General features: G+C 34.7%; 2 protein-coding genes across 5 annotated transcripts in view; one reads left to right on the top strand and one right to left on the bottom strand.

Moving 5' to 3' along the window:
- Positions 1-298: 298 nt before the first annotated feature.
- On the bottom strand, positions 299-6,592 carry LOC125666768 (insulin-induced gene 2 protein-like). 2 transcript variants are annotated; one of them, XM_048900052.2, is made up of 6 exons: positions 6,466-6,592; positions 5,929-6,120; positions 4,495-4,625; positions 3,773-3,939; positions 3,582-3,681; positions 299-2,178 (listed from the first exon to the last, which is right to left on the bottom strand). In XM_048900052.2, the coding sequence occupies exons 2-6, from the start codon at positions 6,104-6,106 to the stop codon at positions 2,143-2,145; spliced, it is 612 nt and encodes a 203-aa protein (XP_048756009.1). In that variant the 5' UTR covers positions 6,107-6,120; positions 6,466-6,592; the 3' UTR covers positions 299-2,142. The 2 variants fall into 2 exon arrangements, with proteins under 2 accessions (XP_048756009.1, XP_056007864.1); XM_056151889.1 differs by having other exon boundaries at positions 2,132-3,681.
- A 16-nt stretch (positions 6,593-6,608) lies between these two features.
- Positions 6,609-24,731, top strand: part of LOC125666357 (coiled-coil domain-containing protein 93-like) — a 32,674-nt gene continuing 14,551 nt past the window's right edge. For 2 of the 3 annotated variants that reach the window (XR_008799311.1, XM_056151881.1), the window contains exons 1-12: positions 6,609-6,848; positions 11,867-11,980; positions 12,688-12,782; positions 13,798-13,909; positions 15,709-15,807; positions 16,149-16,205; positions 16,722-16,819; positions 17,989-18,025; positions 21,369-21,461; positions 22,066-22,110; positions 23,264-23,350; positions 24,275-24,391. Coding sequence is in view for 2 of the 3 variants with exons in the window: in XM_056151881.1 (XP_056007856.1) it covers positions 6,756-6,848; positions 11,867-11,980; positions 12,688-12,782; positions 13,798-13,909; positions 15,709-15,807; positions 16,149-16,205; positions 16,722-16,819; positions 17,989-18,025; positions 21,369-21,461; positions 22,066-22,110; positions 23,264-23,350; positions 24,275-24,391 (1,047 nt within the window). In the remaining variant the exon portion in view is untranslated. The remainder of the gene's footprint in view (positions 6,849-11,866; positions 11,981-12,687; positions 12,783-13,797; positions 13,910-15,708; positions 15,808-16,148; positions 16,206-16,721; positions 16,820-17,988; positions 18,026-21,368; positions 21,462-22,065; positions 22,111-23,263; positions 23,351-24,274; positions 24,392-24,731) is intronic. The other variant, XM_056151882.1, reaches the window with a different exon arrangement.

Here is a 24,731-nt window from a genome sequence, read left to right as displayed (position 1 = left end):
TTGGAGATTTTTAAATGACCCCACCCTATTTTTGCGATTATCTCCCCTTTGAAGAGGACATGGTCCTTCATTTCGACAAAATTGAATCCCCTTTCACCCAAGGATGACTTGTGCCAAGTTTGACTAAAATTGGCCAAGTGGTTGTGGAGAAGAAGATGTGAAAAGTTTATGATGTCAACGGACAAATTTTGATCAGAAAAACCCACTTTAGCCTTCGGTGAACTAAAAAGGAACTTGCAAGCTTAATCTACACAATTGATCATGGTAAATACCACATGGTACCAAAAATAAACAGAACAACTTTCTCACCTTTTATTGCCATTTATTACAGGCACCAACATAACCCGTATCAATAACATTTGAGTGTTCCACAATTTACAATTACATGAATCTACGGGGATTCATGGACAGAAGTTTTTTGCCCCTAATCAGGGCTGGTGGTTTTCACTGCCCTTTTGTTGTCATTTCATTCATTTGGTATTTATGCATACACAAAACCTAAATTTCAGGTGTTTGTATGCCTTAAAAAAAAATACCTTAAAGAAATCTTAAATTTCACAGCCTTGCATAAACTCTGCATATTTTCATGCAATAAAAATCACACAACTAGTGTTTAAAAATCACCTTACAACACATGACAAATTCCAGATCATCTGGTAACACACATAAATATTGTAATAAACTGTTATATATACATTCAGACAAAAAATGTGTGTACTTCACATTCAGTGATCTCCGAAGGAAAATGAAAAAAGACAAGGTATTTGTACAACTGTAGATACTTATTTTCATATTGCCAATGTTTTCGCCTTTTTCTCATGTGTTGCACTTGTAAACAGTAAGTTTACTATGAATCTTGATAAATATACACTGTATATATCATGTCTGTACTTTAATTAACAGCTGGAAATTCCGACAGAAATGAAAGTAGAATGTAAATTATATGCAAGAAATTTCATTTTTAAAAATGCACAAGAATATGAACTGCAATGCTTCATGCCAGCATACTATTCATGAAGCACTGATGCATTTCATGAAGAACGCATGCATAAAGCATCGCAGTTAATACCCTGCAATCATTTTCAAAAATGAAACGGGAATGAATTTCACTAACCTACCAATCCACTTCATCGTATCACCTGTCCATATGAGAGTGTACACATACTTCTCTTCATACACATTCAGTCATCACTTTACTCTGATATGGTGCACCATAAATGGTACAGTTGTCATATGTGATTCTACACTAGAAATACTGTTAGAATACATTGTGTATTTTAGGTACCGCACTTCCAACATGTTCAATACATCGCATGTAATATAAAATTTATACACTGCATTACATATACTCTCGGTTCCCATTTACACAACCACACTAAATCACACAGCAGTCTTTCTAAAGTTTTTACATTTATGCAAACACACAGATTTCCATTTTAATGGCAACGAAACACTTGATTTCTCCATGTAGCCAGTTTTTAAATAACACATCTTTTGCCAATGCACAGAACTCTCTCATCTTTTGTGTCTTAAGATTTCTTAAGTTTGCACATGATGTTAAAAAAAAAGACCATGAACAGTTAAATATTCTTATACTGCCAAAAGGAACAAAACTGTTAAAATCATAACCCTGAATACTGGCATTATGTGCCAAAAGATTTTCCATCATTTGATTGTGAGACAAAACATGTTCCTTGGCACATAATTGTGCATAATGCGATATTTATGGCACATTTTAGATTTCTTTGAACAGGAGTCTGAATAATACGATCTTAAATTTCACCTAAATAATGCTAGTCTTGAAAATACACAATATCAGCATCCTGACAATTAATGGTGGACCTGAACACAACACGCATCAATTCATCACTGGTCTGTACTTGGTTTAGAGTCATCATCTTTATGCCACCTGACACACAGAGAAACCTCCTCAGCTTCCTCAGGAGCAGCACAGTCCTTTATTCACAAGATTTGCTGCCTGTAATGAATCGTGTCAACAGAGGGCGCTGTACTCTAACTCCAGGTTCAATACTCTACATGGGTAATATCACAGTACAAAACACCATACTGAATTCTGGTATGTTAACCCCATTCCTCTTGAGTAAAACTATCACCAATTCCAGAGAAGATGTTTTTGGTTCTTCAGTCAGTCTTTGGTTTTGCCGGATTTTCATCGTACTGTAAAAAATAGAAGTTTTGATTTTCATAGTTCAAATCTCATCCCTGCACAAAAGCTAGCAAGTTTAATGTAATACATGTGTAACAGGAAGGGAGAAAATGCAATGGACCAGACCGGGATTTGAACCCAGGCCCCCTGAATCTCTAGTCAGGTGCTCTAGCAACTGAGCTATCTGGCCACCTGCGATCAAACCCAGCTAACTGCTACACATGTAAATGGAATCTTCAGAATTGCACATCAAAGCAGGTGCCCTGTAACCTTAATTCAGTACAGTTTGTAAAATAATCCATATGAGGCTTGGAGATCATATATAATGGGGAAAGTGTTGATATTTCGGACAGTATGCTATGTACAGTATTTCGGAAATGCTTTGACATCATCTAACCACTGAACCTAGGCATGTTATATATCAGTTGATTCCGTGAATATTCTATATCGTGTTATCGAGTTTTATAAGATTTTTCCAGCCATTCATGCCACATATTACAACGTAACACTTAAATAAAGTTGGGTAGAAGGTTGTAACTACGAACAATGGTGTTATTTCGGACAGCTAGTCAATTCGGAATGGCATTTTATGCTTTCCTTTTGCACATTAGATGATTTTTTTAATTTATTGTAGTGGTTTTGATTTTGTTCATAATTTTTTAATTACATCGGGAACTTTTACCGGAAAGCTAGGTCTCAACAAGACTTGATTTTGCCAATCAAACAAAATGTTTGACGGGGTCTTTTACAGCAATGATGGTGAAGGTCACGTATTTCAATCAACCAATCAGAGCTTAGCTACACATGTGCATATAATTAGGTGTTCTCCATCTTTTAAATATATCAAATTCGGAAATTAAGTTTAAATTTAGAGCAAAAAGCTATTGAAATGCAAGATATAAAGCTTTTCTATTGACTGTCCGAAATATCACACCCGTCCTAAATATCAACACCCTCCCCTAGTCAATGTTCATTCAGATATCTATTTACTCTGAACAACTATAAGACATTACATTATGTACTCTAATCATATAACTGTTAGGCCAATTCAACTTAATTAGTAGATTATCATCACGGGTCACAAAAAAATATGGGGCGGGTGGGAGGATTTTATTTTTTTAATTTGGATTTCCCGAGAAAAAAAAAATTAAGACAAAAAGCATCACACAAAGTGTTAAGTTAACATTCAAAGAATCCTTGGTAGAAGATATAAAACCAACATTCTGTGACTTTAATCATTCTCTCGTGTCACTGGGAAGCAAGTTTATATGAAAATAGTTATTTTTGCGAAAAAAAAGAAAACAAAACAAAAACAAATCGGGGTGGGCCCTTTTTTGAGGGGCGGGCGGGGATGATAATCTATCAATTAATTTTAATTGGCCTTACAAGGATTGGCATTTATCAGAGAACATACCAGTGCCAACTGTCTTCCAATATTGCCCATCGTCACGCCCCCTGAGAAGAAGATACAGGGTAACCAGGACCTTACAAACAGGAACTCTGCCTTGGAATAGCTGAAAGGTTAACAGAACATGTTGTCAACGAGATTATCATTGTATTAACATGGAATGGTCAGAATTTCAATAAAAATTAATTCATACTTACTTGTATACACCATTATAGACTAGAAGCTGTGTGACTAGTGTTGCTAGGACCGCAATTCCTACCCCCAGGCCAAATCCACATGGTGACCGGTCAAACAACCACCAGAGTCCAATGGACATGGCGGCCAGAGTCATTGAAAGTTGCATGTTGTTTACAAAGTCCAGTTTCTTATCACATGGTTAAGGGAAATCACTTCAAATGATTATACAATCAACCTATGCATTGTTTACAAGTACCTGCGGCCGACACAGAAAAATTTGTAGCAGAGAAGAAACAGTGGCTAAACTTTTAAAGTAATCAATTATTAGCATTTTTTTTTGGTTCCTTACTTAAATGGTACCATTACCAATACCAAATACTATTGCTCTTTTCCAAATTCTGAGGTTACACAATGCTTAGTAACAAACTGCTTTATGGACAAGTTTCGTAAAATACTTGGTAATCACAAGCTGTCCTGGGGTTCACACTGACTATAACACCATGCAATTACCAGTAAACAGATTGATATGCTTATAATGTTACTGCACACATCACCCACATCTCTATCCTATGTCTAATTCAGATGTAATTCAGCAGCCTATATTTTTAACTTAAATCTGAAAAATAATTAATGCAGCTTTTTTTTTACCAATTTTATGTTTTAAGTACATGATGTGCTTATGAGAATAAAATGTTTCTCAACTTGCAAAAATTTCTCAAAAAGCTTTGTTATGAAAGGATACAGCACTGGCGTGGTTAATGCCCACAAACACAGCTATACATCTCATGACTTTGGACCACTCCCCCTTTCTGGAATCTGGGTCACTGATCTGAAGGTGTTTGTCCAGACATGGATACAGAAGGCCTATCATAGCTGGAAAGAGAGAGAAAAAACCATAATGCATGTACATGTAATGAATAAACAAATGAATTCTTCACTTCTTATCTTGTTTGCAAATATATGGATAAAATCTTCAATTTTTGGAGCAGCAGTGCTCAATCTCTACCCTTGAAATCAATTAATGGGGCATGGTTCTACATTTGAGGACACAATGTGGATGCCATTTACATTAGGAATACTAAGTATCAATTTGGTTTAAATTATACCTGACAATTGATTCTGAACTTCTATATATCAAAAGTTCAAAATGTAAAAAGCTTTATATGAGACATCGGAACCCATGGGTTTCCTTTCTGTTAACTGCATTCTACAGTGCAGTGTAATGAAGTGAAAACACATGGATTCCAATAATGTATATAAGCTGACTGAGAGACGACATGAACTTTTTGATAAGAATCAAAAAGTCTTCATTTTTTTTTCCAATATGAACTGGCTCTATGAGGTTAATTTCATACTTTTTTGTTTGTAGGAAAATGCTGATATATGACCTTCAACGTTGGAATGCTGACAGAGTTGTTTTCTGTTTAACAGACTTGTCATGTTCACATGTTTTAAATATACTGAATCAAACTTTGTACCTAGCTTACTAACCCATTTTTTCATAAACTAGTACAAGTTTACTACTGTCTAGTACTGGGCATAAAACTTAAGCATAAAACCTGTTCTACTTTAGACCAGACAGAGGGACTGAAGTTAAAGATAACATAATATCTAGGTCACACAAACAGAAGTAGAAATACAACGATTATGGAGTACGTGATCATCTTCTAGCTTATCAACAAACTTGTCACAGATATTCACATCGAGTACTACTGCACAGGTATTTTGGCATGTGTAATGTTTGTCTATAACTGATACAAATAGAAGCCAAAACAAATTGTAACAGACAAGCTGTCAAATACAATCTTGGCAAAGTAACAGATATTTTATCAATGAAGACTGGGGTGGGTTCATGTGCACGTAGCATGCACCATAATAACTGCAGGTTTAGAAACTACTTGTGCCACAATGTAATGAATACTTTATAAAGAATTTCTTTTTTCAATTAGCTTTTACATGTGCTACCTTCCTCTGTTCAAACCATTTACGTTACATAGCAGTCATGAAAGCACATGTATATTTTACATAATTACCGGGATTAATAAATGTGCCTTTTCCTACTTATGAGATCAGGATATTCTTATCTACTTTGTTTTTCATTTTAAAAACCAGGTTTTTTTCTTCCTGTGTATTGTTTTGACCGGGACATAAAATAATGAAAGAACACGAGTATTACCTGCAGCAGCTCCACACATGGGCGGAACCCACCACTCTTTCAGAAAAAGGTTTTCCAACAGCTCCGGTGGTAATTTGACCGACACATCACCCTGTCGATTTATCTGCAGTAGATTCATGAAGACAGCAAAGAAATTGCCAATCATGAACAAAACAGTACCTCTAAGAAGCAGACCCATTTTATGCAAATCTCCTGCAAAGAAAAAAATTTAATGAAAATGTCACCAATGCATTCTCATTGTTGTAAACAGCTGTTAGGCTAATTGGTTTCAAAGGTGTATCCATTTATTCACGTAATCTACATTACATATGCAATTTACTCTACTTCACAATGGAAAGAACAATCAATAATGCACTAAATTAAAAATAGTAAATTACTGTGAAAACCCGTCATATTCTTTCCTGCAGCTATACCTTGGCCTAAGGCTAATATACATGTATACATGTAAACAAACTGTCATGAATATTATTGTTCTTCTTCCCAGTATTTCAAGATCTATCGCTTATAAAAATTTAAAACAGCACAGTTGAACCTTACCTTGTGCGGCTAATGTTTACAATTTAATCGGTCACTCTTTCTTTATACATGTATACAAAATCTGGTGACCGGTGAATGTTCTCAATTTGACGCCTGATGCTCATACCATAAGAAAAATCTCGGATGATGCCATGTAAGCCAATCAAAATTGGGGAATTCTTCATCGATTAAAATATTTGACCAATCAGCATGCCGTATTCTTCTCCCGCCACGGCTGTCAGAGCTGTTCATGGGGAACTCTTCCGGTTCATCTATTTATACCTAATCGGCTAGATCATGTGACTTTCAAAATGGCGTTGAAAGGGAGTGTGTTTGCAACAAGAGCTAGGGCAGGTTCTTCAAAATTGGCTACTCAATACGATGCAGATGGAAATGAAATAGAGGTATTCAAAATTTGGATTGTACAGGTTTGAAACACTTCTCCTGTAGCGAGACCTTCTCGCTAAAACACGATTATCCGTCTTTAGCGAGAAATAAACATGACCATAAACAGGTGTTGTCGGTGTCTTTATTGAAAATAATGACAAATTCCATGCAATTGCTGAATAAGTGCGACACATACTCGGCATGACACATATTGTTTCAATAAAATTTACAACACAGTCAAGAAATTTCATTTCGTTGTTGCTGCGTAAGAGGGAAGGAGGCTGAAACCCAATGCACATACTGAGTATTTTTGTTTTGATTTATATATTTGCAGAAGTATCAAGACATTTTAGCACTTTTTCTTCTTTTTATGGGAAACACAGAGATGCACTCCAGGGGTGTTTTTCTCGATTGTACGGGGTATATTTACTCTCACTAGAGAGGGATAATCAGGCTTTTGCGAGAATATCTAGCTTTAGGGGAAGTGTTCCCAACCTGTTGTACGGAATTTAGTATTTACCGTTATTTGCAATCAAGACACATCTGTTCAGATGGTAATGGTTACTTTCTTGACAAATACGGATAGTCGCGTATTAGCGAGAAGATCTCGCTATAGGGGAAGTGTTCCCAACCCATTTGATCATTTAAAAAAAAACAAGCAATGATTTGACTATGTATATTGACAGAGACATATAGGCCCTATAACATATGTTATAAGATAAGATCAGTTTATTCCAATTTTGGACCCAGAGGGCATAACAGCAAGACAGCTGAGTTATAAAGAAGGAAATTTCAAAAAAAAGTTTACAGCATTAGCTACAAATTATATGAACTGCAAACTACATGTGAATGTAGCATGTGGGGGAAACAAGTACATACATACATGTATATATATGAATTGCAAATAAGGTGTATACACAAGTAAATGGACAATATCAGTATTAAACCAACATATGGATAAGAAACTATAATGATTTTTGCAGTTTTAAAGCAGCACCTCTTTTTCTGAAAGTTTTAACTAAATATTCACTCAATTTGACAATTACTGATTTGTCTTCATTAGTCATCAACCAAGTAAATTTGTCCTTATTTAAATTGTTACTTAGATAGATATAAAGATTTTGTTGAGCTTGTATATATCATGAAAAAACATATTTCTCTGTTCAATATAGGATTAAACATTCTTTTTGAAGAATTTATCGATGTGTAAACTCCGGACATTTTACTCACAAACTGAATAAAAGTGCGAAGCACTTTTATGTTAAGTTTGTGAGTAAAATGTCCGGAGTTTACACATCGATAAATTCTTCAAAAAGAATGTTTGATTCTTATAATTCCAATTCGTTCACTTTATTAACAATTGCAAAAATTTAAATAGTTTCCCTGCACTATGTTATTTGTTTTCAGGCGTGTATGAATACATCGCGTTTTCGGATTTATTGATGTGTAAACTCTTGTTCAGTTTTATTTTTGTCCAATCAAAACAATTGTAATAAATGATATTGGAATTATCATAAGAATGGACAATCAGTGAGGAAATAAAATTCATCGTTTACACAATTTAGGTTACATAATTCAAATCATTCTTTTGTTTCTTTCTAAAGGAATCTTCTGGCCAGTATTGCTTTTTATAAATTCATATCTTCCTCTTTCAATTTGAAGGTCATGTGCACTAATTAGAAATCTACATAGAGTTTTTCTTTATTCTATAGGGATTCTAAAAATATATAATTTTCCATATTAAAGTTTTCTTTATATGAAAAATATGTTGTGAGTTTTCCTGATTTTTTATCCTTTTCACGTCTTTTTGAGCAGTAATTTATAAAAATAAAAATTGTTTCTGTACCTGATTCTTCATTTATTTTTTGAAAAATAAGAATTTGATATTTTTACAAAATGCCCATTTTTAGGTCACCAGAATTCATTCAGGTGACCTATTGCTATCTGTTTTTGTCCGTCGTCGTGCGTTGAACATTTTCAGCTTCTTCTCTGAAACCCCATAACCAATTTCAACCAATTTTGGCATATAGCATCTGTGGGTGGAGGGGAACAAAAATTGTGAAATTCGTGGTCCCTGCCCCCCTGGGGCCTGAGGGGTGGGGCAAAAACCATCAAAATGAGTGTAATTTTAAAAAATCTTCTTCTTTACTCCTGGACATCAAGAAGCCAAACTGTGGGCATAATTATAATGAGTGTTGAGCCCTCTACCAACATTGTGAAATTCATGGCCCCTGGGGCAGGGGTTCTTGTGTTAGGGTGGGGCTCTATTGGTCATATAGTGAAAATGTAGAAATTCTTTGAAAATCTTCTTATATTGGTTTTATCTAAGGAGTAAATAACCCTTTTCTTTATGATGTCTCAGACCTAGGTTTTTTAAAAAGGATTATTGATTGAACATAAAAATGACACATGTACTTCATGACCACATAGCTATTCAATGTTTCTTCCATCCAAAAGTAAAATTCTTATATTTAAACACAAACCTAATTCAAACATTGGAAGGTTGTTACATGATACTCAGGTGACCTATAAGGCCCCTGGGTCTCTTGTTTTTTCTAAAATAACTAATGTTTTTGTACCAAAAATTTTTATCATATGAATTCAGATTGATATTTTCTGTATAAGCACTGTATAACAGGGATGATTCTGAGCAACTTTTAAGGCTATGCCAATACAGTAAAATACTTTGGATCATAGAGCAGAAATGGGATATCTACCCAATTCAGAAATTATTGCAATATTATTAGTACTTCTTTTACTGGCACCCAGTAGATGTTTTAACTTTACAAAACTTAATATTCAGGTTTTCTGCCTCCCAATCTTTAAAGATATTGTATAAATCTCTTGTCTTTTTCCGGCATGGGTGTCAAAAGTATTCCCCATATCTCACAGCCATACAAGGCAATAGGTTTTACCATATGGTCAAAAGGATGTAAAAATGTTTTAATTGGATTGAACGAGGCCTTATAAGAGCTTTATTGTACAGATCAGAAATTGCTTCCTTGAATGAACAATAGGAGGATAATATTACTCCTAGATATTTATATTTGTTTAGCACATTCAATACACGTGTTACCAAACACAAAGTTTTCTTTAATTATAGCTAGTGCCCACTTTTATTAAAAATGACTACTTTTGTCTTATTGGTATTAATTTCTAAGCACCAATCCTTGCAATATTTTTCAAGTAAGTTTAGTTTGTTTTGAAGTCCATTCTGGTTTTCTGATAGCAGTACAAGATAATCTGCATATAGAATAGGGGTGTGTATTGCTCAAGCTTTTCCGATACGATACGATACAATATTTTCTGATGCGATATCCGATATATTGGATATACAAGGTAATTAAGCATTTTCTGAAGTAAAATATCAAAATTTAAAAAAAATGAAGTGGTTTAATATCTTTTATTTCATAACAAAACAAACAATGACAATTAAAGTCCAAGGAAACTCCAATGTCACATTGTAAAAGCGGGGATTAAAGTCTGAGAAATCTCCGATGTGTCACAATGTAAAAATGGGGATTAAAGTCTGAGGAAACTCCAATGTCACAATGAAAAAGCGGGGATTGAAGTCTGAGGAAACTCCAATGTCACAATGAAAAAGCGAGGATTAAAGTCTGAGGAATCGTGTTCCTGTTAGAATCCAATTTTAAGTTATGCACTTCGATTCCGACTATTAAAAGGGCTATTTTTAACCCCAACATTGTATCGTATCGTCGAAACACTGTATCGTATATCGCTGGATAGGCGTATACCGGTACATTTCGATATATCGATATATTGATTCACCCCTAATATAGAAGAGAGGTGATTGTCTTTCTAGAAAGATTGACAGAGCCTATGGTTTCTTTGTCCATTAGTTTAGAAAAATCATTCAAAACTATTTAAAAAATATTTGGGCTTAAGACATCACCTTGTCGAACTCCTATCTCTGGTGTATATGGAAAGGTTGACTTGTTCCCTACTTTTATCAATTTATGAAAATATTGTTGTGTCTAAATTGTAGAATAAACCATTGATATTTAATTGTAGGAGTTTTAGTTCAATGCCTTCATGAATAACAGTATCTGCCTTGTGAAAGTCTACAAAACATGCATAGTCGTTTATTGCCAATGTTAAAGGGACTGGTTCACGTTTTTTGAAAGAAATGTTTTTCAATTTTGATGTCAAAAATGAAAAATATAGCTCATTTAATGTTGACAACCAAAATTTGGACTGTCTGAATGCAAGGATAAAAGCAATATGTTAGCTTTGATTCTGTGTTATGTAAACAAAGACTCCAGTCTTTTTATGTAAACAATCAAACAAGTGAAACATTAATCATGTAATTTAAAACATCATTATTTTGTATAATCACAAATTTTAAATTTTAAATGACACATTTTACCTAAAGTATACTTGAGAGATGTGATAAATATAATAAACTTGGATCAGAATCCATTTATTTTGAAAACCCCGTATACAATAACACACCCCGATCATTGTTTTCAAAACAAATAATAAACTCTCTATAATGAGCTTCTGTCATAATGAATAACCTGGATTTTTTTAAAGAAAGTTTCGAAATATATTAGACTGTAGATTTTCATCATTTAATTAAAGTGAAAAACAAAATTTGGACGAAAATCGTGAATCAGTCCCTTTAATGTAAAATCAATTAAACATTTCACTACAAGTAAATGGTCTGATGTTATACATGTGTCTCTGGTATACATGTATATACATTTAATATATAGATTTACATTTGATCTGTGGATTAATTGCATAATATTAAATGCTTTTAAAATATTCCTCATTCATTCATCTTCCCCCACCTTGAAAATTTAAGATATGTACCGTTCACTTGTTCAACATGTATAATCTATATATTATAGGCATTGATAAATGGATTGCTTGCATTTACCTTTACAATTATGAATTACCTGCAATTGTCAGAAACTGCTAAGGACCTTACACACCCCGCCTCTCTCCTCTTAACTGAATAAACGAGAGTAGTGGTATTTCATTGTTAAATCTCACATTACTATGATTTCAGTTTGATGTGCGAGAAGATGAGGAACAAAACGTTAAGCTGGGACAAACTATTGACCTGTTGCTGGCAGCGGGTTACTTCAGAGCCAGAATCAAAGGACTGTCACCATTCGATAAGGTATTGTCATCAAAGCAAAAGTTGTTCTTGTGATGGTCCAATGTTGCATTATGAAGTTCATACATGTTAGTGGCAGATACAGGGGGTGGGAGGGGAGGGGGGGGGGGGGGGGGGGCAGAACCTCCCCCTCCCAATTCATCAGACAATTTTCTTTTAAAAGATGGAAAATAATGTATTTTGAGGGTGGGCCCCATCTTTGAAAACCAAAATTAATTTTAGAACCCTGTCCCTGCTGTGATGATTTAGATTGGTAGACTGTAAGACTTTTTGTCAGGTTGAGGCCCTGGGTTCAAATGAGAATCATGTCTTTGTGTGTATGTTTTTCTGAAAGGCACAGTACATGGATGTGCACTACACATCAAAAATATTCTCTTTATTCTTTTTATTGAAAATTTGTAGAATTCAAATTGATCACTTATCAGATCATTTTACTGGCTATCTATGGAAATATGTCGGGCTGTTAAAATCATGGCCTTTGATGGTTAAATATTTCTACTTCTAGACAGTCAGTAGCAAACCTAAATTGTTTAGTTTTGTCAGTGACCAAAACTTGTTGTATTTGAATAAATAGTGTGTGCATTAGCATCTGATTAATTTCAAGGTTACTGGGTATTCTGTCATCTTAGTCAACAGACATACATTTTGTAAAGCAATTTTCATTACCACGATTACAGGCTAATATTCAGCCAGCTTTCTGTATGTTTCAGGTGGTCGGTGGGATGACCTGGTGCATCACAACATGCAATATAGATATTGATGTAGATCTCCTCTTCCAAGAAAATTCCACTATTGGACAGAAAATGTAAGTTTTCTCATTATTGATCAACAAGAGAAAGTGAAAAAAGATTTCTAATGTCCTGTATTTTTGTCCTTTTCCAAATATCCAGTGTGCAGTCTAACTCCATGCAAGCCAAAACCATTTGTATGATTATGTAAAGGAATAATCCCTCCACCAAAATTTTGAAATTCATGACCCCTGGGTTTAGGGTTTGGTCCCCAAGGTAAGGCTAAGTTGGTCATATTTCTGAAGTGCATTATATCTCTAGTTAGAAAATCTTCTTTACTTCTGTACCACAAAGAGGCAAAAATTTTGCATGATTATATTATAAGCACTGAATTGTGTACTAAAAACTTCTTTATGGGTCACTTTAGATCATGTTGCAATTTTAATTCCTTTTTAAACCTCTCTTGCAGGAGTTTTGTCCCTTTGTTTGAAAATTATTGTTATATGGAGGGTACATTGTATAATTTGTCCATCTAACTCCTCCCACAATCTTCTAATGAGAACATTCTTATTTTACAGTGTTTGTATGGGTATTGATGATGAACATGTGGCAAAGAATTTGATATTCCTAAAAAAAAAATTGTTTCAGAAAATTACATATTGTTGAACTTTATATAGTGAGTTTTAATACAGAGAGTACATGATTTGTCCCAACTCATCATATAGTTTTCGAGTGAGGACTTTCTTATTTTACAGAGTGTTTGTATGGATATTGAAGATGTGCATTTGGCAATTAAGGATTTGAGTTTCTCTAATTATTTTTTAAAGAAAATTACACATTCATTTGTTGAACTTAGGTTTGAGGAAATACTAGAATTTTGAAAATGAGTGCATGGTTTGTCCTTTTACATGTAACTCTTCTCACAGTTTTGAAACTAGGACCTTTGTAAAAGAACTTGAAGATGTGTGTATTGCTAGGATTTTGATAGAGAACAAAACATTGGAAATGTACATGTAAATTTAAGGAAATGGCTATCATTAAATGTGTAAAGATATGAAAACAGGCAAAGGATGATGGCAAATTCTTTTGTAGTGCCTTAACAGAAAGAATCGTAGGTGTATTGCCGAAGATGAAATGTCCACACAGAATAGAACCACATCAGATCCAGGGATTGGATTTCATTCATATCTATCCTGTTGTCCAGGTATTCAAATCATTGAATATCTTATCCAATCCAGGTATTCAAATCATTGAATATCTTATCCAATCCAGGTATTCAAATCATTGAATATCTTATCCAATCCAGGTATTCAAATCATTGAATATCTTATCCAATCCAGGAATTGTATGTGTGTGTGTGTCTTGTTCGTCAATGCAAATCATTGAATATCTTATCCAATCCAGGAATTGTATGCATGAGTGTGTCTTGTTCGTCATTGCAAATCATTGAATATCTTATCCAATCCAGGAAGTGTATGCATGAGTGTGTCTTGTTCGTCATTGCAAATCATTGAATATCTTATCCAATCCAGGAAGTGTATGCATGAGTGTGTCTTGTTCGTCATTGCAAATCATTGAATATCTTATCCAATCCAGGAATTGTATGTGTGTGTGTGTCTTGTTCGTTGATTCAAATCATTGAATATCTTATCCAATCCAGGAATTGTATGTGTGTGTGTGTGTCTTGTTCGTCAATGCAAATCATTGAATATCTTATCCAATCCAGGAAGTGTATGTATGAGTGTGTCTTGTTCGTCATTGCAAATCATTGAATATCTTATCCAATCCAGGAATTGTATGTGTGTGTGTGTCTTGTTCGTCAATTCAAACCATTGAATATCTTATCCTATTTAGGAAGTGTATGTATGTGTGTGTGTTGTCCGTTGATTCAACGAGGACCAATGAAACGATTGTCGATAGTTTTTGGCTCTTCGATTATCGATTCTATTTTTCATAATCGATTGTCGCCTGTACACTAATTAATATCTAATCCAAGATTCATCTGACTGTTAATCCCGCTTTTATATCGAGACATGTGCGGGGGAGAGTCAGAGTGGACTCCACATTGAAAAGTGGGAATTCATTGACACCAGCTAGTGTGTATGCTGCACATACATGTATCCATAAAACTAAATAGAAATAACCCCAATAATAAGAAACATTTATTGACTAAATGTAAATCTGGATTATATCGATCATTGATCGATACAGTTCTTCCAATTATGGCCTATTATCAATTACGAAATTTTTCCGATTTTTCAACACTGCAAACCAGTCTTCCTGAAGTCGGGGTCGGTGGGTACGCAAATGAGGCCAGTCTGTGATCAACATGTCTAAGGCTAAGATTGAGTTCATCAAAGCAAGAATTATTAATTAAAAGCTGTACATCAGAGTGAATGGCATCTGTGTTTTATATTTTTGAGATTGTAAATTTGTCAAAATTAAACCATTCTTGTGACTCAAGAAAATGCAGTAATGATATTAAAATGAATAAATTACCTTTGATACACAGCAATATTGATACACTGTTAATTATGCAGTCAGTTTTGGGCATAATACGGATTCTTCCAGGGTGTAAAATAGAAATCTGTATTGGGTGATGCAAAGCTGAGTTTCAATACACATTTCCATTTCACACCCTTGATGTCTCTGTATTATGTCCCATGTAAAAATGACTGTAACAAATTCACCCCACTGAAGACCTTTGCAAAATTTGTTCAAATTTCAGTAACATCTTTAATGCATGGACTCCGAGACAGTGTGTTGAAATTTTTTGAGTGTCGGTTGATTTCATTTTATCCAATCATTATTTGCTAATTTGTCTGAAGCACGATAAATGTAATTGCATTGCAGTATTGGTATAATTACCTTACACAACTTTTTTGATATAGTACGTGTAATTAATTTTCCACACAGTGTTGATAGAATTTCTTTACACTACAGAATTGATATCACTACAGGGCTGTAGGTTTTTCTGGATCAGCATATTTTAAAATTTTTCAGTGGTTGGTGAAGAAGGCCATAGAGACTAGAGAAGAAATGGGGGACTTTATTCGAGCTTTTTCGATTTCACAGTTCAGTAAAAGTCACAGGACACCAGAGGTTCGATATTTACAGCTGTTACTTCCTAATTAACAAATCTACAAATGCAATTCACTATACGGGATTTATTTTGCGTTAACATTGTGTTATAGGAGAATTAAGACTTATGTTTTCAAAATGATTTTAATTATGGAATTTAAAGTGAAGTTAAACACCGTAAATGTAATGTCAATTTTAAATGCTTTCATTGTAAGAAACTTATCAATATAGTTTTGATATTTAAAAGTGTGCTATTCTTATAAACTAGTTCAAAGGTACAATGTATATTTTCAAACCAGGATTTTTTGTTGAGGTTGCAAATTGTGAAATACCTTGTTTACAATGTGTACTTTGCCTTTCAGGATGTTGTGTTTGAGGAACTAAAAGACACTGCCATGGCCTCTGTTGCAGATGTCAAGGTTTGTGTGAAGGAATTCCTGTTCACTATAGCCCTATTTACGGATTTATCAACATATAGGGCTCACGACGGGTGTGACCAGTCGACAGGGGATGCTTACTCCTCCTAGGCACCTGATCCCACCTCTGGTGTGTTCAGGGGTCCGTGTTTGCCCAACTATCTATTTTGTATTGTTTATAGGAGTTAAATGAGATTGATCACTGTTCATTATCTTCACCTTTCATTAATAAGACGATTGGTACCAAGTACAGTTGAACTTCGTGAACTTGAATACCAATATCTCAAATACCATTGATGTGTCAAAGTGATTCGGAAGTCCCAACCACTTTTTCTTCAAGTATTTTACCCTCGATATCTTGAATTCTCGGATATCTCATTGTCACTTCAGTTCCATTGAGTTCGAGATAGCGAGGTTTGACTGTATAAGACATGCCAAACCAGTTTATGTGACTGTCAGTCTTAATAAGTTCTGAGAGGTTAACATTTGGATAAGATATGGTTGTTGTTTGTTGCTCAGGATGTGTATAAACCACAGAGACGATACAAGAGACAAAACGTAGAACAACTGAGGGATGAAGAGACGCGCGTTCACTCGACGCTTCTGGAATACGGCAGGTTTGTTGCTGCAGGCCTCGGCCCACAAAACCTAAACCACGGAATACAGTTTGTGTGTTGCTGGAGCCTCGGCCCACAAAACCTAAACCACGGAATACAGTTTGTGTGTTGCTGGAGCCTCGGCCCACAAAACCTAAACCACGGAATACGGTTTGTGTGTTGCTGGAGCCTCGGCCCACAAAACCTAAACCACGGAATACAGTTTGTGTGTTGCTGGAGCCTCGGCCCACAAAACCTAAACCACGGAATACGGTTTGTGTGTTGCTGGAGCCTCGGCCCACAAAACCTAAACCACGGAATACGGTTTGTGTGTTGCTGGAGCCTCGGCCCACAAAACCTAAACCACGGAATACGGTTTGTGTGTTGCTGGAGCCTCGGCCCACAAAACCTAAACAGTGAAATATGGCTGGTTTGTTGCTGCAGGCCTCGGCCCACAAAACCTAAACAGTGAAATATGGCTGGTTTGTTGCTGCAGGCCTTGGCCCACAAAACTAAACCATAATCAAGAAAAGGTCAAAATAGAATGAGAACATCTCAAGAACCACTGGGCTAGAAAAGATGAAATTGATGTGAAACCTTCCTGAAATAGATTAGATTCTAAATTGTTCAGATCATGTGATAGAATATGGCCACAACAGGGAATTTAAAGTTTTTCATATGAATATGCAAAGGAAATGGTCTTTAAAAATCATTTTTTCAATAACACCAAGGTCATGATTAGTCATATAACATCTGTCATATGCAAGCATTATCATGTAGTGCATATTCAAATCTTCTTCAAAAATTCTTTACGAGAGTAGCAAGTCTGCACTAAATCATATTGATCCTGCAAACATTCGAAGTTGTGTGGATTTAAATTTATATTTTTGATTTACGGACCCAGGGGTAAGAGTGGGAGCTAAAAAAATCAAGGATCAAAATAATTGTACATGATACATGAATATGGGGGGGGGGGGTCTTTTTAAGTGAGTTCTTCTCCAGAACAGCAAGACGATTTAAGTATCATTATCTGAGGATAAAAAATCTTAGAGAAATCATTTTGGAGAACAGCAAGGCTAGGATTTACTCAGGTGAACATTGTTATCCATTGACAATTTGTTATAATCCGTCAAATAATGTAAAACTATAATAGACTTTGTGTAAATCTGCGTATTTTTCTTTGTTTTCAGGAGATATGGTTTGAGCAAGTCCGACACATCTGAACAGGTATGTCACAGTTGTAATTTATAAGTGTGTTGCAGCGAGCGCTATTTTTAAATACTATTGGCGCGCATAGCCAATCGAATACGAGGGTGTACGATAGTATGAATGAATGATTGTGAGTTTGTTTAGTCGCGTGGTGCATGTCGACCTTTCAACTAAATGACAATCGAATAATTAATATTCATACTAACCTTACTCATAAAAAAATGAGAAGTTCCCGCCGCTTTCATTTACCCCATGCAATATTCCTGAAGTGCAACGTTCACGGCCACTCCAGAGACATTGAGAAATATAATTTAAAACTTCATTTTATATTATACATGTATTACTGGAGTCATGGTAAGATTTACACTCCCTTGTATTATTTTATGTTATTGATATTAGTAATTAATTTCATTGGCAGTGTAACCTAAAATATTGTGTTCTGTGTGCTGTTAATATAATATATGTTTAAATGTACAGTGTATAAATGTCTGTTTAAATGTTGTGCGAGTGTTTTATGTGTGGTGAGAATTTGTGTTTTAATCATAGGTTTTTTTTTCCTTACACAATAAAAATTGAGTATTAAAGAACCCAGACCAACATTTTGTTAATTATATTGGTTGGACCCTGCGACAGGTATCATTACTTGAGATTTAACTGTCTTTTATCATTGAAGATATCATTTACTTCAGAAATGGGAGGTTAGGGATTTGATGCTGGAATTCTGGCCCCATTAATCCTAAAATGTCAGAATATGTTGTGTCTGCTTTGCATTTGGAAGTGAGAGTTCTTATGCAGTGGTGCAGGGAAGGGCTTGTGGCAAGCACCATAGTCACTTTCAAGTTAAATATGGTAGTCTACATGAAGTCAATTATTCTCCTTGCCAAAGAGTGCAATAAGTTTTCTGCAAAAAGTTACATTGTTGTAAATACATTGCATATGACTTACTTAATGTTACTTTCGTTTTAAATGCAGTAATTTGATACAATGAATTTCATTGGTTTAAACCTGTCGAATGAACATAGACTATCAGTGAACTATTTCTTTTATATTAAGCACACAGTAAGGATGCCCCAATGAAACACTGAACTATAAACACCAAACAAAAATTGCTAAGTTACAATGTTAGAGAAGTCAGAAGGGATTATCTAGGTGATACTGAGGCAGTTTTTTTCCCAGTCGACCAAATCTCAAGGAAAAATGCAAAGAACAAACATGACAAAGACATGCTCAAAGATGTTTGGCATTTCTAAGATCGATAAGCGGCGATTAGTTTGACCAATTGATAAAATCTGTGTGCTTAAAAAATGTTGACTGTTGAAAGTTTACGTTATTACAGATATTGCTGCACAAGCATTGTAGTCATGTAGTGTTGCATTTCATGTATATCTAGTATTTTATCATTTCCCAAAATGACCCTAGATGGCCTATTCATTTTCAAATTGGTCCATTAAAATTGTCAGTAGTGGGGTTGTAGTCTCGTTTAACATGATGGACTTTCCAATCACTGCTTTTGGATGATGCCTGAATACTGAGGTCCTGAGTCACAGCAAGTGTTGGCTCAATAAAAAATCCTCATGGCCAGGGCACTAAGCACAGCAGGTGTCAGTACAATAAACAATCCCCACAGCATGGGCACTACATTTTTTTGTAAGCACTAAGCATACTATTAGTACTATTAGTACATGTGTCACTAAGCCTACTATTAGTACATGTGTCACTAAGCCTACTATTAGTACTATTAGTACATGTGTCACTAAGCATATTATTAGTACTATTAGTACACGTGTCACTAAGCCTACTATTAGTACTATTAGTACATGTGTCACTAAGCATACTATTAGTACATGTGTCACTAAGCCTACTATTAGTACATGTGTCACTAAGCCTACTATTAGTACATGTGTCACTAAGCCTACTATTAGTACTATTAGTACATGTGTCACTAAGCATACTATTAGTACATGTGTCACTAAGCCTACTATTAGTACATGTGTCACTAAGCATATTATTAGTACTATTTGTCACTAAGCCTACTATTAGTACATGTGTCACTAAGCCTACTATTAGTACATGTGTCACTAAACATATTATTAGTACTATTAGTACACGTGTCACTAAGCCTACTATTAGTACTATTAGTACATGTGTCACTAAGCCTACTATTAGTACATGTGTCACTAAGCCTACTATTAGTACATGTGTCACTAAGCCTACTATTAGTACATGTGTCACTAAGCCTACTATTAGTACATGTGTCACTAAGCCTACTTTTAGTACATGTGTCACTAAGCCTACTATTAGTACATGTGTCACTAAGCATATTATTAGTACTATTTGTCACTAAGCCTACTATTAGTACATGTGTCACTAAGCCTACTATTAGTACATGTGTCACTAAGCCTACTATTAGTACATGTGTCACTAAGCCTACTATTAGTACATGTGTCACTAAGCCTACTATTAGTACATGTGTCACTAAGCCTACTATTAGTACATGTGTCACTAAGCCTACTTTTAGTACATGTGTCACTAAGCCTACTATTAGTACATGTGTCACTAAGCATATTATTAGTACTATTTGTCACTAAGCCTACTATTAGTACATGTGTCACTAAGCCTACTATTAGTACTATTTGTATATGTGTCACTAAGCCTACTATTTGTATATGTGTCACTAAGCCTACTATTAGTACATGTGTCACTAAGCATATTATTAGTACATGTGTCACTAAGCATATTATTAGTACATGTGTCACTAAGCCTACTATTAGTACATGTGTCACTAAGCCTACTATTAGTACATGTACCAGGTTTAAATTTGTAGCACTAAACCTACAGTTTGAGAGGTCTTGATACTGAGGAAAAATTCTCAAAGGAAAACAAAGCAAACCCTAACTAACATCGTTGATATTCTTCAAAGTTACATCTTTTCTACATATACTGGTATATTCTCTGATTCTTCTCATATATAAAGATAATCACAAAATTCAGGACCTGATCCTTGGGTACAGTATTGTGGTGGTGGTGGGGTGGAGGGTGAGCCATTGCAAAAAGTGAAAAGAGTTTGAGGAGGGGTGTGAAATACATGTAGATGTGTCTTGAAGAATATGAGGTAAAGTCATTGATGGACATAGGTGGGGTGGTGAGGGCAAGGATCATTCGTAACTACTCAGCTATTTTCGTAACCGGAAATAAACCGCTTACGGAAAAGGACAAGCATGTGATCCGATTGGGCAAGGATTGGAGGAAAGCGAAAGATGAAGAGAGAGTTGAAATGCAACACCCATCACCCCCCTTCCTTTTACAATGTTATATTACACAGTTCATTACTAAGGGTCGCAAACTTTTACATGTGTTTCAGGATGCTGATAAAAGTGCTAAGAAGAAAGCAGCAGCTGCCAGTCTTGGAGGTCAGCAGGAAATGACCCCGGAGGAGCTTCAGGCCGAGGAAGAGGTTGGAATGCTATAGCTCATTTGATTCAGTATTGAATAATAGCAGAATATGACTGATCCAAGGGGCATAATTCAAAATTAACAAGCTTATTAAATGGTTACATGGTATATGTCGGTACCAATACCACTGTACTGTTGATTTTATCTGTTTCTGTCTTTGATCAGTTGATTTTATCTGTTTTTGATCAGTTGATTTTATCTGTTTTTGTCTTTGATTATTTGATTTTATCTGTTTTTGTCGTTGATCAGTTGATTTCTTTCGAAGTGTTGCTGTGACACACTGCAGACTGTATTTCAAATGTTCAAATTTTTCTAAAATTTACAATGAACCTACTCCAACAAGTTAGAGACTCGGTTAACTTCCCTTATATAGGCGGTACCAAGTCAGAAGTATCTCGCCGTGAAACTCTAGCATGCTGGAGTAATGCACACGTCAATTTGGTGCGTGTGATAATTTTTATGTTATATCACCTGTTGTCGAGGACTGTTTCCTGTTGCTAGATACAATCACCCAGGAGGGCATGGCTTTTACTTCCGCAGGGAAACATTGTGATTTTTCAAACAGATTTTAGTAAATTACATGAAAGTATACAATATAATTTCAGAAGAAAATACAACAGCTGATGTCTGGCATGTCAGGATTTCAGGAGGTGAGCGTAATATTTGGGAATTGCATGAATTTGTTGTGCACATGAATCTTGAGCATGTTGAAAATACATATATTTATACATTGGAGGTCATAGATCAAAAGAGCATATTCCTAGCTCTAGGACTGTTAGCAATTTTCATTGAATTATAAATGAAGCATTAGATTAAATAGATCGGGATTCATGGTGGTTTTTTCTTTTAATCTGTCATTTTTTTTTGTATATCTGTCTGTAGTTTCAATATAGGTCATAGCCTTTCAAATGTATGCCAAGGCCAATGGTCAAATTTGGCACAGTATGACTCTGCTACCGTCGTGCACATAGTGTTTAACAATAGCATCTTTGTCTTGAATGCCAGATGTATGAATTTTCCTGTCGTAACTTCATCTTCCGATAATGAAAAGTGACCCATTTTTCAATTTCTATTGCACTGACTTTTAATAAAATAAAGCAGTGGTAAAAAAAAATTGTGATAAATGAAATCATGAAAAATTTATATTATAAGTTATGATGAAATTCATTTTCTATTTCCCCCTTTTTTTGATTAAGTGTGGCGAAAAACAGGTAAAATTTCTTGAAAAGTGTTTTTCCTCATTGGTAATTTTGTGCGATTCCTACATCATTTTGTATTATAGTTTGCAAACTGAATTTTTTCTTTAATTTGTATTGTGATTTGTAGCTTCTTTTTATTTTTAAAAGTAGAAATTCAATTTATTTTTCACTCATATTAGTAAAATATTTCTTGATTGATTGACTTCCCTGAATAAATAATGAAACGATGAAAGAAAGGATGCTTTCTATTTTCTAATATGATTTGATAGAAAAATTTTAATATTTTGAACATTCATCAAAATTTAGTCAATCTCCAAAGTGTTGTGATAATTATAATTATTGAATACATGTAGTACAATAATTGTGTAAATCTATAGGGATATAAAGTGTTGAAAATGCATGGATTTCAAGTTAATTTTGTTTTTTCTTAGTTTTGATTTTCGTATTTTTTAAAAATATTTCTTATACCTGAATGTTCATGTATATGTTTCAGTTTGAATTAGTAGCATGAAAAGGCTGATCTAGTGTTTGTGTGTGTGTGTGTGTGTGTGTGAGAGTGTGGTGACTTTGTGATTGTCATTGTTTATGTATTGTATGCATGCAGGATAAATTGACAGCAAGTGCCGTGGGTTCGATCGTAGGAATGAGGTCTGAGGAAATTCAACAAATTGCCTCCCATTACGAAGAGAAAGTAAGTCATACACTTCACATAGCTTCAGTTTTTTTGGTGGTTTTTTTTTTTTTTTTTATATTTTTGTGTATTTGTTTACAAATAATAAAACAAAAAAGATTTTATCCTTAGATTTAAAAAAATATATCAATGAATAACATTTTCAATTTTCATACCTGTAAATATTTTTCTCTCAAAAATTAGAACATTCACACCTGAGTCTTTTAGGCATGTTTTATTAGATGTCCATATCATGCACCAAATCACAGTGAAATTTGGACCCTAGAATCTCTTATTTGCAAACAAAACACCTTTTCTATCATTCTGGGAAAAAATCACAAAAAATTCATATAAAACAATTGAGAACTTGTATCACTCTTTCGATGGTGAAATCATGCTTCATAAGATTTGTTTTAACAAGCCATTAAATAAAATTTTGATGTAATGAGCTACCTTAAAGCAACTTATTTCTAGTCCCCCCCCCCCCCAAAAAAAAAAAAACCAACACCCCAAGATCACTAAATGTTGATGTATGCATATCATTTATCATATAAAAATGAAATACAACACTAATTTCAAACTCAACCAGTTTCTTATCCAATCATAAAGAGTTTATTTAATAGGCAATTAAAAATGTGTTGGTTATTGTACAATCATTGAACAGAAAATGGAGATGGAACAAATTGCACAAATATTTTGGCACTCTGGGGACCCAAGTTAGAATAGGTGTGAGACCACGAAAACCGAGGCCCCGTGTCACAAAGAGTCATGGCACAATAAAGATCCCTCCCTGCTCAATGGCCATAAGCGCTGAGCCTAGGCCGAGTTTTGCAGCACTTTACTGGCAGTGGTGATGTCTCCATATGAGTTTAATAATCTTGAGCAGGACTTTAAACAATATACAATCAATCAATACAATTATTTCTGATTACATTTTATCTACAGAAATCAGAGATAGAACAAATTGAGAAATCGGAGCGAGTTGGTGGAACGCAGCAACACAAGAGAGTAACTGCAGCCCTGGGTAAACAACTACAGCAAAAGACGGACAAACTGCAACAGGTACTGGTAGATTGTTACACTGTGTAAAGCGTTTTATAATGAATATGTGAATTTCAAATAATTGATTTTCTGAACTGAAATTACTATATACATGGGAATTTTCAACCCCCCCCCCCCCCCCATTTTATTTTCCCCCTTCTGCAGACATCCTACTCAGAGTGAATTAAAATTTGGGTGGATTGGAATTTACTCATTTAAATTACTCTCTAAATACTGTAGCTGAAAACAGGATTGGACAAATTTTGGATGAGAGAAATATGTTTTCAATCACCTGGAAAACATTTCACAGTTATAAAGTGCATTGTATTTCTTAAAAGAGTGGTAGATTTCAGAAAAATAT

This window comes from Ostrea edulis, chromosome 10 (assembly GCF_947568905.1).
Source record: "Ostrea edulis chromosome 10, xbOstEdul1.1, whole genome shotgun sequence".
In the NCBI taxonomy this organism is placed as follows: domain Eukaryota; kingdom Metazoa; phylum Mollusca; class Bivalvia; order Ostreida; family Ostreidae; genus Ostrea; species Ostrea edulis.
Note: the sequence above shows the minus strand (reverse complement) of the source record. Positions and strands in the feature narration are given on the sequence as shown.